Genomic DNA, 12,796 nt, shown 5'->3' with positions numbered 1-12,796 from the left:
AGCAGCAGCCGTACACAGGAGCACCGAGGGAGCCGAGAGCAGGGGGAGGGGACGAGCACCAGCCGGGCCGTGTACGGGGTACCATGGTGGACAGGGATGACGCCATGAAAACCACCATCTTTCTCCGAGGTCAAGCAGAAATGCCTCGGAGAAACGGATTTGGGGGCGTGTTTTTCTTTCTCTCCTCTTCCCATTGGCTGGAATGTTTACATTCCAGAGGAGAGAAAGAAACTAAAAAACACACCCCCGAATCTGAAAAAGACGGGGCTTAAATGGACAGACGCCCCTCTCCTCCAATGGCTGGCCTCCGTTTAGGAAGCCAGCCAATGGAGAAGAGGGGCGGGTTCAAGCCCCACACTAAGAAACATAAGATCTCGCCGGTGAGACTGCGCAAGCGCAGCCTACGCAGGCCGAGACCTAAAAATGGCACAATGGTGCATTATAGAACATAATTTTACCTTGGGGGGGCCTGCTGCTGCCGGGTTCCAGGAGGAACCGCCACTAGGAACTGCTTCCCTGCTGGAGGGTCCTGTGAGCTGGCCTGCCTGGGCCCAGCCTTTGCCCCCCTTCATCCTGAAGGGCTTTCCCTGGACTTGGGACTTTTATCCCTGGGCACGCTTTCCCTGTATTGGGGAGAGTGCTGGAGACTTTGCCCTAGCGCTTAGAGAGCGCTTCTATTTTTAATTTGCAGCTCTGGGCTGCTGCCTGGGGATTTCCCTGCCTTTCTGAAAAGGCGGGTGCCCACCCCGCACTTTGAATTTAATTATTGGCGGGTGCCCACCCCGCATTGCCGCCGAGAAATCACCGCCGCGGCCCGAGATCCAGAAAAGGAACTGCCGCCTCGGAACGGCGAACAGGAAGTCAGGCGAGACTGCCTGTTTGTGGGCGGGCCGGCTGACAGGAATTGGAAGACCGGTGGGCTTTCCCCACCGCGGCCGGAAATCAACAAGCGGGGCTCCCGTGAGCTGAGGGAAGCCCCGCGTCGGCCCAGGAGAAAGTGATCTGATAGTTGCAGCGGAGCTCCCCTGTGTGAAGGAGAGCCCCGCGTCCAGCAGGGAAGTGATTGCGGTGACAAAGGGGGCCCGAGGCACATTGTCGGTGCCTGCCCCGCCGCATTGAGGGGAGTCCCGGAGACTCGCCCATGCCCGGCCGCCGGTCATGAAGCTCTGAGGCCCGCGAGAGGAGGCAGCGCGACGCACGCAGGGCTCCGTGCGGTGAGAGAACCCCGCGTGTTGGGAAGACCGGGCGAAGAGCAACATTGCTGCCTGAGACCCGAGGATAGGATTGGAGGTGCCCCTTGTGCCTGGTGAGTGGGGCTCAGTCTGCCAGTGGTTGGGGGGGTATTGGGGCACATTGCCGGTGCCCGCCCCCTGTGCCGTGATTATTTGTTTTGTTTTTTGTTTCCAGCTGCCCCACCTGATAGTGGGCAGCTGCACCTACTGGGCCAGTAGTTCATTCCAGAGTCCCCGAGCGGGACTCCAACGCGCACCTTGTTGGTGCGTGCTTCTTTCCCCGCTGCCCTGTGAGAGCGCAGGTAGCTGCCACGTTTGGGGGCATGTTGTTTTAATAAGGAGAGCAAAGAGTAAGATATACTCCTGCCTACGCCCCAGCGCTTTGCGCCCTTTGCTTTTGCAGCCAGCCCTGACTTTGCGGGACATAGGGCATTTGAGCCCCTGTGAGAGGCCAGTTGGCCTGGGGCCAGTTTCAGTGTGTTGTGCCCCCGATTGGGGCACACTGTGTTTATGTTGATTATTACCTAAGGTGTTTATGCTTGCGAGGCCTATTGCTTCATATGATTATTGCATAATGTGTTATGCTAATGAGGTTAGGGCCTAATGTAGGTTTATGCCTAAGTGATTCATGCGCAAGGTGATTTGTGCATCCTATGTTTTATGTTGCAGGATATGATGCTAAGTTCCTAATTCCACCAGCAGTTACTGGTTGTGTTTTACATTTACTACGTGCCTTTCGAATGGTTCTGACAGTGGCCCGATTGGCCCTGTCATGTGTGCATAATCCCCTGTAAATACTGTCTAGTGCCAGTTGGCACAGTGTATATTGTGTGATTACTCTTCTAATGTGTTTTGGATAATACAAAAGCTATTTTTTATAACCTTGTGTGGAGTTTCTTTTGTGGTGTGCCTAGTGTGTTACTGCTGTGTGAGTGTGTTGCACAAACGCTTTACACATTGCCTCTGAGATAAGCCTGACTTCTCGTGCCAAGCTACCAAGGGGGTGAGCAGGGGTTATCATCAGTGTGTAACTCCCTTACCCTGACTAGAGTGGTGGTCTCTGCCTGGCTTGGGCGCAAGCCCTAGCCAACCAGAAATCCCATTTCTAACAATATTGTATAAAGATATTCAAATTCGTCCACATGACAGAACGGCATGCTAATGATAAAATGCTATTTGTGTCCAAAACACAACCTTGTCGATTTAAATTAATATCAATTTGCTTCCAAAACAACAGTGTTCCATTTTGATCAAGTACTCACAGACACAACTGCCACACATGGCCGTATTTTGTACATGTCAATGTGTCACCATCACATAACAGCAATCCCATGATATGCCTAGGATTTCCACCATCCATTTTGTCAGGGATAGGAACCATCATGCCAGGACCATCGTTATCTCAGGGATGTGCTGTGTCATTCCTGGACGCCCAGAGCATTCCACAAATTACCCTTATTATGCAGCTGTCCGCATTATGCCAGGGGGCTCGCCATCATGCCATTGAGGCTAACAATAATCCATCAATGACCAGCTTTCACCAGGTGTGTCCCCTATCATGCAAAAGATTCATGTTGTATGTTTGTGCTGGGGGCATCGGGTGCCATGGTTATCAATGGACTGCCATTTCATGCAACAATTATGAAACTTAGGAAGTCTTTTGTAAATAACATTTTAATAGTGCACATATTGATCATACAATGGAAGGTCTACTAGGTAAGAACGGATTGGCTTATGAATACCTTGACAACCCATATTTGGAGGCTGGCCGTGGGATGCCACCCCTCTGAACTGCACTGCATCTTCCACCTTCACTTGGTCTGCCGCCACCCTCACCAACTCCTGCATGTACCCGAGCCCCCTGCCCTGTGAGTGGAGCAGCCTGGTTGGTGTCAGTCGCTTCATTTGCCACCCTGACCTGGCTTGTGGGAGCTATCTTTTGGTCCCCGTTACCCCAACCACGCACAATGCCAGAGATTACTCCCAGTCTGCTTCAGGGGCGTGGCGGATCCTAGTCAGTGCTTTAAATGGGGAAAAATAAGTGCAGGTACTCATTAAAAAAGAGGTGTGTCAAGTGGGCGGGGCTAAGGGCAAAATAACATCATACATAGAGACTTCTGTACCAGTTGCAGCACATATTAAAACACATGAGAAATGTGTTTATGTCAAAAAACACAGATTAACTCTTAACACAAAATGAAAATCATGATGGCACTTTCTCCCGAATGGTCGCTGCGCACCTGATTGACAGTGCAGGGTCTGTCTAGAGACCCTGCCCTGTGTCAGCGTGACACAAACCCTCTCACCCCCCTGCAATTTGGGGACAATGAAATGGGCTCTGCTGGAATCTTCACCAGCAACTCTGTAAAAGTATACTTCAGACAAGTTAATTACAAGCTCCTCGGAGGAAGAGCGGCCTCTGCCCTGCACTGGAGCGGAGAAACGAAGTCTGCCGTGTCGTGGATCAGGGTACCGGTACTCTTCCTGGCTACAGAGAAGTGCCGGTACTGAGGGCAAAAAAATTCGGAAGTGCCGGTACTCAGTACCGGTGAGTACCGGCCCATTTAAAGCACTGATCCTAGTGAAATCCATAGGGTTCCCGGATCCTGGAACAGCAGAAACAAGTCAGGGAGGCCCTGCCAGCTGTGTGATGTCAGCTAACAATATGCACCACTGGGCCTTCCTTCAAGACCACATGGGAATGCAGATGAATGAATCACCTCTCTGGAGTCCACATGCAGCTTGAAGCCCTTTGAGCCCAATGGGCGTTGCACGCCTGGTACCAATAGTCCACTACAGAAACGCCAGTGGTTGAGCCGCCTGCAAGGTTAAATGTGCAAGGTATATGGTTGCCGCTGGTCTGCAGACTGTACACTTTCCAAACACAACTCGGCCCCTCGACAGGGCAGGGTAACGTCCAATGATGGCTGTTGCCTGCATAATTCTGTGTTTAATTGAATGTTTAGGATTCAAATCTATTGTTCAAGGCAAATGATTTCCAAACAAGTCTGATGATCGTGTGTTAAGCCAGCTTGGTGCGTGCTCGATATAGAGCCTCACCCCAGAACAATCACGCGCACGGCGCTCTCTCAGGATACGGGTTATCAGATCTTATGAAAGTGGTAGTGAATGGGAGGCTGCAAAATCGCCTTAATGTTTCTAGGCTGAGGAGGATCTTTTAAAGTAGGTTCATTACGTTTAACGCTCACCTCTGACAAATGTGGTGATCTGAAGGTGAGGAGTTTAAATTCTGGCAAGGCAGACTCAGCCTTTCATCCTCCCAAGATCACTGCATCAACTGGGTCATAGCAACATCTGTCATTCACGCACTTAGAAACTGCATAATTATAATATAACGCCCTATATATAGTCTTCTTTCTTCTTATTATTATCAATGACAGTAACTATTATTAATAATATTAGCAGCATCATTATTATTATTATTACGTCATCGGATCTGGTGTATAAAGACGTCATTACTTCAAGTTTTATTTATTTGTACTGTTTCACTTTGTACTTGAATCCTAGGCACCGGCACACACACACGTGTCCTGCATTCACACTTGGTGTGAGTTCTGACTCGTGCGTTTGGCGCCTTGTGAAAGTGTAGCGTTGCTGTATTATTTAACCTAGGATGTCCTGCCTGTCCCCTGCGTCCACACTGCTAATGACCCACCCTTCCTTCTCTCCGCAGTCCGCTTATGCTGTGTCAGTGCTGAGGGAATGCGCCAAGCTCCGGCCCGCAGACCCCACCGTCCCCCTGCTGGCTGCCAAGGTCTGCATCAAGCCACTGCACCGGGTAAGCGAGCTGATGTCATGTCTCCTACGTAATGTATGCCGTGCCGCAGTGACCGCGAGGCAGCAGGGGACGCACGCGGCGCAGAGGCGCACTGACCTCTGGGATATCTCAGACAGGCGACTGTGGGGCTGGAGCAGAGTCAGGCAAAGCCTCACCGTAAATGTCTGTGTGCCAGTCTTGGAGAGGCACTGGCCTGCCGCCATAACTCTGTTTCCCTCTGCCCTGCCAAAATAAGCGGTTTCCTTACCACAACCACCCTTGTAGAGTACAATGGAAGCGCAGGGGGTTGCTAATGCAATTCTCCACGTAGCCCGAGGCTCATCGTCTCCACCAAGCATGCAGGAATTCCATAAACCGCATCCTCTCCGGCGGCCCCTCCTCTGGGACGAACGAGGTCGAGCTCCACTCTGCAGCGATGAGCGCTCTGTTCTTTTGTGCATCTGTCATTTGTGTTTGGGGGCGCCTTGTTAATAATGGTGGTATTTACTTGTCATCTCCGGGAGTCTCTTGTTCGGTGCTACACAATTTAAAATTGGTTTGAAATTAGTGCCTCGACAACATTTCAGGTGATTTTAAATTTAAGGAACAACCCATCATGGAGTACGGTGTAATTTGTTTGTTAGGCTGCACTGTTATATTAAAAAATACCTTCCAGCCCTCACTGGTAATTCTGTTTTTAGAGCTCATACTTGGGAAGTAGAACATATCCTCCAGTTACCGAGATGGTGCAATATTGCACTTTGCATAACAGCACCGTAATGAGTACAAGCAATACATTTTCTCTCGCCTTAGTGCCTAACCACCTGCACTAGTGTGAAGGTTGCAAGCGGCACATAGTGCAGTTTGAGAAGTAAAGCACACCTTCGTATTCCATAGGTGCTGGTTCATTTCAAGTCAATACCGGGTATTGACCAAGGTGCCAGGAAATGAATGGTCACAGGTTGCTCCTTCAAGCTGCAAAGGTGGGAAATGTCCAGTCACCTAGGGTGGCAAATATCATTACTCTGACCCTGGGAAGACCCTGGCTGTAACACTGGCTATGAGGTTCTTTTGCCAACTACCGTGCAGTCCAAGGAGCTATTCTTTTTTTACATGGCAAAGTAGATATAATGAAATCCCTCACATCTGTTTTCATTCAGTATTGACATTGCCAAGAGTCATCTTCAAATTTCTTGTCATAGGAGTAGCTGCTCAAGCATATTGTTCACCAGAGATATCCTGAGTGTCCACCTCTCACGGTTTGGCAATTTTGCATTATTACTCATGAGGCATGAAAGGTCCCAGTGATGCTGTGATGTCCTGAATGTCCACCACTCACGGTTTGGCAGATATTCATTGTCACTGAGGGGACATGGAGGGTGCTGGGGATCCTGTGATGTCCCTCCAAATGAGGTGGCCCAAATGCAAACTCTCCATCCATTTTTCTACCTGTGAATGTAATGTTTCTTCACTTTTACCCTGACTAATGACTTTAATGTCAATCAATCAATCAGCATTTGTATAGTGCAGTGATGTCACCCCAAGGGATATCTGGGCGCTAATGGTGCCAGGTCTCAGTCGTAATGGCAGTTATTGAGTTTATTTCTGAAGTCCGCCAGGGAGTGTGCTGTTAGAGATGGAGGGGCAGGTTGTTCCAGGTCCTGGTAGCCATGTAGGAGAAGGAGCATCCCCTGCCGCGTATGCAATGGGTGGAAGAGGTGTGTGCGGGGGCAAGAGAGGAAGAGCGCAGATGCCTTGCAGGGGTATGGGAGGTCAGTCAATGATTGATGTAGGATGGTCCATGATTGTGTAGAGCTTTGTAGGCATGCATGAGGATGTTAAACTGGCATCTCTTCTGGATGGGGAGCCAGTGGAGTTTTCTGAGGTGGGGGGTGATGTGGGTACATTTGGGGAGGTCCAGGATGAGTCTGGCTGCTGCATTCTGTATGGTGTGGAGTCTTTTGAGGATCTGGGATGAGATGCCAGCATAGAGAGCATTGCTGTAGTCGAGGTGGCCGGTGACGAGGGCTTGGGTGATGGATTTTCTGGTGTTGAGTGAGATCCATTTTAAGATTCTGCAGAGCAAGCGAAGAGTGTGGAAGCAGGAGGAGGTGCCTGCATTGACTTGTCATGTCATGGTCAGTTTGCTGTCGAGAATGATGCCTAGGTTGCGCGTATGGTCTGTAGGTGTGGTTGTTCTGTGATCTGCTGGCCACCAGCTGTGGTTCCAAACAGGGGTGCTCTTCCTGAAGATCAGTATTTCTATCTTGTCGGAGTTGATTTGGAGGCAGTTGTCTTTCTTCCAGTTGGCTACGTTGGTCATGGTGTGGCGGACGTTGGTTGTGGCTTTGGAGGATTGCTCAGTGAGGAAGAGGATTAGTTGAGTGTCATCTGCATAGGATATTATGTTGAGTTTGCGAGATCTTATGACGGCTGTGAGAGAGGTCATGTAGATGTTGAACAGTTTGGTGCTGAAGGAAGATCCCTAGGGTTCGAATTTGAAGGGAGGGAGCCGAACGCTCTGAGTGTGAACCGTGAGGAAAGAGGCGATCCACTTGAGGGTGTTTTACTGTATGCCGATATTGTACAGTCTGCCGATGAGGGGGTGGTGGGAGATGGTATCGAATGCAACAGACATGTCAAGGAGGATCAGGGTCGTCTTTCTCCACGGTTCAGGAAAGATCTGATGTCATCCCTGGCAGTGATCAGCGCAGTCTCAATGCTGTGGTTGGCACTGAATCCTTATTTTGAGGTTTCAAGTAGTTGGTTTTGTTCCGGGTGTTCGGTGAGTTGTTGGTTAATTGCTTTCTCAAGTACTTTGGTTTCGGTAGTGGAGCAGGGAAATGGGTCGATAATTTTTTAGATTGCTGGGGTCGGCAGAGTGTCGCTTTAGGAGAGGTCTGACCTCAGCATGTTTCCAATTGTCTGGAAAGGCTGCTGTGGAGATGGAGGTGTTGAGGATGCTTGTGAGTTGCAGGCTGATTGGGTTTGTTGCGAGGTTGTAGAGGTGGTGGGGGCAGGTTACTTTCGCAATATATTGTGAGAACCCCATGAATGTTTCAATACTTCAGCATTGGTCAGTATCAGTACAAGCCAACATATAGCTGTAGAGGTAAAGCATGAGAAACTTGTCCTGTAACAGATAGGCACTGCTTCTTCTGCCTTGGGTTAACTGTGTTCCTGCTCAAAGGGGACCTGGCCTGGCAGTTCAGGCTGTACTCTTTCAGTTGTCACTGGCTGCAGTGGCTGGTTCCTATCTGGAGTGGCATGGTGGATAAACAAACAATAGGGTGGGTTATGTCCCAGGATAATTACCACTGGTAGGGATTAATTCACGCAATCCACCCATCACTTCTGGTTTTTGTTTTGTTTTCCTTACTACTTCCTCTATGGTACAAGTACTTTTCCTACTGTATGCCCAGCACCTATATCGAGCACACAGCTGTCTTGTAGGCAAATAAATGATCGGTAAAAATTGGTAAATAGTGCTCGCGAGTATCATGGCAGATTCTGAACTATATTATTAGCACAGCTGTTCGCATTCAGACACACTTGTAAAACCTGAAGTTTTAGGAAGCTCCCCCATACTTTTCTGGATTGCATTCAGCTCACTTTCTATCTCGCTTTTTTGGTTGCAAAGTGGGTTTGGTATGAGTATTTTTGCTGTAGTTGCTTTCAGTCCAAGTACAGCAGTGGTTCTTCGGAAGACCATCCTCTGTTGTATGCGACTTGTTTTGTAGTCTTACTAAGACGATGAATCTGGAGAAAGAAGTATTAATTGAATAACTCCCACAGAAAGCACTGCATGTACCCTTCAGTAAAATGTAAAATTGTGACTCTCTTGTGGATGGATGGAATGCTTGAATTAATTTCAGCCAGTAGTCAATCACGCCGTAAAGCATTCTAGTCCATCATTTTCTGTGCATCATACCACTCAAGACAAAGACCTGTAAAATGCAAATCCGTCTGGATCCTGCTCCAATAGAAATAGTCCAACCCAAACTGCTAGGCGAAGTCCCCTCCAGAAGGGAAAACAGGCCACCCCACTCCTAGTTAGGTACCTTGCAGTGATCAGACTCACGTTTATCTGAATGTACCCACATTTCATTGTATATAACATATGCATCCTAAAAAATATTTTTTTAGGGCATTAGTAAGATATGGAAAAATGTGCAAGGTTTGCAGTTCAATAGTAACTCTGCTCACGTATCCTCATTTCTAATGTGCTAGAAATAAAGGCAAGCGATAATTCTCTTTTCGTCTCCGAAAGGCGCATGCAGCCGTCCACATACATTTTTTTGAAATTGTGGTTATTTCACTTGACACGGATGTAGAAAAGAGTGGATTAACATAAATTAAAACATCTTTACAAACGAGTTTACGTGCAAAAACGTGACTGTCCTGGTTAACAGGCCCATCCGTGGCCTGCCTTCCTCTTCCCTCAGCCTGGTTATTCCTCAGTATAAACCAGAGATCTGTTTTCTCCGGGGTGTATTGTGTGCATATAAAGGTAGCTGTTCACATGCTGTTTGTGATTGTGCAGCCTTTTTTGCCAGGAATCCTTGATTGAAATGCGTGATTCCTGTTCTGCGCTTTGTCAACATCTCGCCTGCAGTAGCCCGCCTGCGCGGGGAGGGAGCGCGCGCCGCTGGGAGCCGCGTGCAGCCGGGCTCCTCGCCATAGGTGACACCGCTGATTACCGCTGACAGGATCCGTGCCGCGCTCTGGAGCCTAATGAGGCGTCCCCGCAGACTCGCCGCCGCAGCGGCAGAGTTTATCCGCAGCTCGGCCTATTAACGTCTCCCGTCCTCTTTCCCGGTGAAGAGCGCGGAACAGAGAGACTAGTCAAAGGTTAGCAACAATATGTCTCCGGTGAAGGAGCCGCCTCGGTGCTTTTAATGAGGAAGACGCGCTCTGGATTTCTGCTCCATTTCACACCGAGGAATGTCGGACTGCTTCAAAAAGACAATTGTGGAGGGGGCGGGGCGGAGTTCACAATGTCTCGGAAATGTTTGAATTTTTAATTATTAAGTCGAACCGCCTTTGGGATCAGCTAATACTTGTTTTTACCGTCACCTTCTGGCTCAAGAGCGGAAACTGATTGCAAATATGCTTTACGAATAGCGTGCTTATAATAGGCATTGTGAAGGCTGGGCCGCACGATTGAAAGGCAAGCAGAGGCCTCCTGGTTAACCAGATGGCCATTAATGCTCGGATTAGGTACCTCGGTTCTCCCTTATTTGCCACATTTTGTCCAACTCCTCAGACAGGCGCTCTCTAGCTGAATCTCTCTCTCCTTTTCCACGCCTATGGAAAATAAATCACACGCACCCGGTGGATTCTCTGTACCCTGGGAGAGGCAAAGGCAAATAGACAACAGACAATTTTTTTTATATATGTTACAAGCAGCTTTTACAGACACATGAAAGAGGGTGGAATGAGATGGATGAGTATGTATACAAATAATACAATCAATCTATAGAAAGAATGGCCCATTTTTAGGTCTAGCTTTAGCCAATACATTTCGATTTTCCCAAAATTATGTATAGAATACTTACAGAAGCTTTCACCCAGCCCGCTTCATCCAATGGCCTGTTCTTGTGTCATTCACTTTTTTCATCCACCCACCAAAGCATACAGCATGGAGCAGTAGGACAGCCCACTTCAGTCACTGGCTAACTTCACTTTGAGTGACTGCATTTTGCCCTTTAACAATAAGCACACAAAATAGAGCCCTGTGGTGCCGGAGGCTACTGTGGCAATGTATGCCTTTTGGTTTTAGGCAGTGTCTGCATTTAGGTGGGCTTTTCATTTTGGCATTATTTTCCCCAGGGCTTTGTGTTATGCAGCCCACACACCACTCCTAGAGGCTGCATTGCTGATGCGTTTGTGGGGCTGCTCATTTGGCATGTAAGAGCGTCCAACTGTCAGTGTTGTCCATCTTCTCTTTTTCCTGCTGTGCAAGGAAAACCAGAATTGTCACCCAGATTCCTCTGCAACGTTGCTTTAATGTAATCAATGGCCACTCCAGGAAGCAATTGCTGCATTTTGTTTCACTAGGTCCAAACTGCAGCAGGAGACTAGGATGTACCACCCAGACATTAAACAATGTCAAGGTGTATGGGTGCCACTTGCTTCCTCCTCTGTGTCCATGTCCCACGCTGGAGTTCTGATGGCCCTCTGTGTGTTGAGGTGCTTCACAACATCAGTTGGTTTGTTGATAAATATTGGGGCGGTGACTCATTAACAGTCTTTCATCTGTCCCAGTAGACAGATGACAGGAAAAGTGAGGCAAAACACACAAGATGATGGACGGAATGTTGCACATTGGCAAAACATTCACCCCCAGTCACAGATCTGGGTTTAGTCCATCGTCATTTTGCTCACCACGCCACCCCAGTTCAGACAGTGAGACTAACCAGACATCAGAGTGCGCATTTCTTTTTTTGCAGTTTTATATAGCGTCAATTTGGCCCAAGGGTATTTGAGTGCTTTATATGAGCACTGGTTATATTACACGAGGTCTGATTCATTATTTCATACGCAGGGCTATTAAACGACTTGCCCAGCATCACTAGATGCTGAGCCGATACTGAGACTCAAACCTAGTTCCATAGTCAGCAGTTATGTTGTTAACTCACTGATCTGAGTGGTAGCATAGGGAGGACAGAGTGCATTTCCATGTGTATATTCTTCATCCTCTAAATAATGCAATTAGCACTATATATTTAACAGATCTCTTCTCATCAGAGATAACATTCAACCTTTGTTATAGGACATGGAGAGAGATGAGGATTCTGAGCGCTCAGATTCTTGGTCTAGCAGTGAGATAATCGTCTTGGCTGTCATTTGTCTATTGTTTCTTTGCAGGCGGTTGTGGTTGAGAATGTCCCATTTCAACATGTGATGTTGTTTTAAATGTGTCAATAGATTGGAAAAGACGAAAATATTAATCTTGAATGATTTCTGAAAATGAGTGTACCTTGTTTTTTTTGGTACTTGAAAATATGTAAAGTGTATGCCCATTATCACTATATAAGTGAGTGATAATTTGGGCTCTGAAAATGAGCATTTCAAGTGTGCAAAATGTATTTAGTATCCATTTTGTCTTTTTTAAAGTCTTATAAATCAGGAGGATGTCAGCAGACCCTATCATGAAACACGTACAGTCTAAATACAAAACATGAACAGAATATCACTGTATGACGCTTTCTTGAGTAACAATATTACACGTTTCAGCACCAGTTAGAGTGCTCAAACGACCAACACGTCAGGAAGTTGTTACCATAAACAAAACAGATTTTTTTTGCAAATGTCATATGTTAGAAATAGGGTCACTGGTTGGCATACTGCCCAAGCAGGGATCCTCACACTAGTCAGGGTAAGTAAATTACACACTAGGAATAACCCTTGCTCACCCCCTTGGTAGCTTGGCACAGAGCAGTCAGACTTATCCCTAGAGGAAATGCGTAAAGTATTTGCACACACATACACAGTAATAGTGAAAACACCACAAAAGTACTCCACACCATAAAAGTTCGGGGCTGACTGGGATGGAGGTCGGGCCGGCTATGGAGACATACGTAACCCCCGGTTACAGTACCTTGGAAATGATGACAAAACAAAGAAAATGTGAGACGTTGGGGAGGTGAGGCGTTGCTGAGGCTGGTGCGGCGTTCATTCCTTACTGTCCGTGCAGGTCATTGGCATGTCGGTGCTCACGACGATATGTTGCATAACGGAGGTGAGGTGTCACTGAAGCAAGCGAGGAGTCGGTTCCTTGAGG

At 47.9% G+C, this 12,796-nt stretch overlaps 1 protein-coding gene across 3 annotated transcripts in view; it reads left to right on the top strand.

Moving 5' to 3' along the window:
- The window catches only part of TTC7A (tetratricopeptide repeat domain 7A), a 1,536,967-nt gene that overhangs the window by 719,375 nt on the left and 804,796 nt on the right, over positions 1-12,796 (top strand). For 2 of the 3 annotated variants that reach the window (XM_085612750.1, XM_085612748.1), the window contains exon 11: positions 4,927-5,031. The exons of the other annotated variant lie outside the window; for it this stretch is intronic. In XM_085612750.1, coding sequence (XP_085468876.1) covers positions 4,927-5,031 — 105 coding nt within the window. The remainder of the gene's footprint in view (positions 1-4,926; positions 5,032-12,796) is intronic. 3 annotated transcript variants of the gene reach the window in all.

This window comes from Triturus cristatus, chromosome 6 (assembly GCF_964204655.1).
Source record: "Triturus cristatus chromosome 6, aTriCri1.1, whole genome shotgun sequence".
Lineage (NCBI taxonomy): Eukaryota > Metazoa > Chordata > Amphibia > Caudata > Salamandridae > Triturus > Triturus cristatus.
The sequence above is the reverse complement of the archived record's forward strand: the minus strand, read 5'-3'. Positions and strand labels throughout refer to the sequence as shown.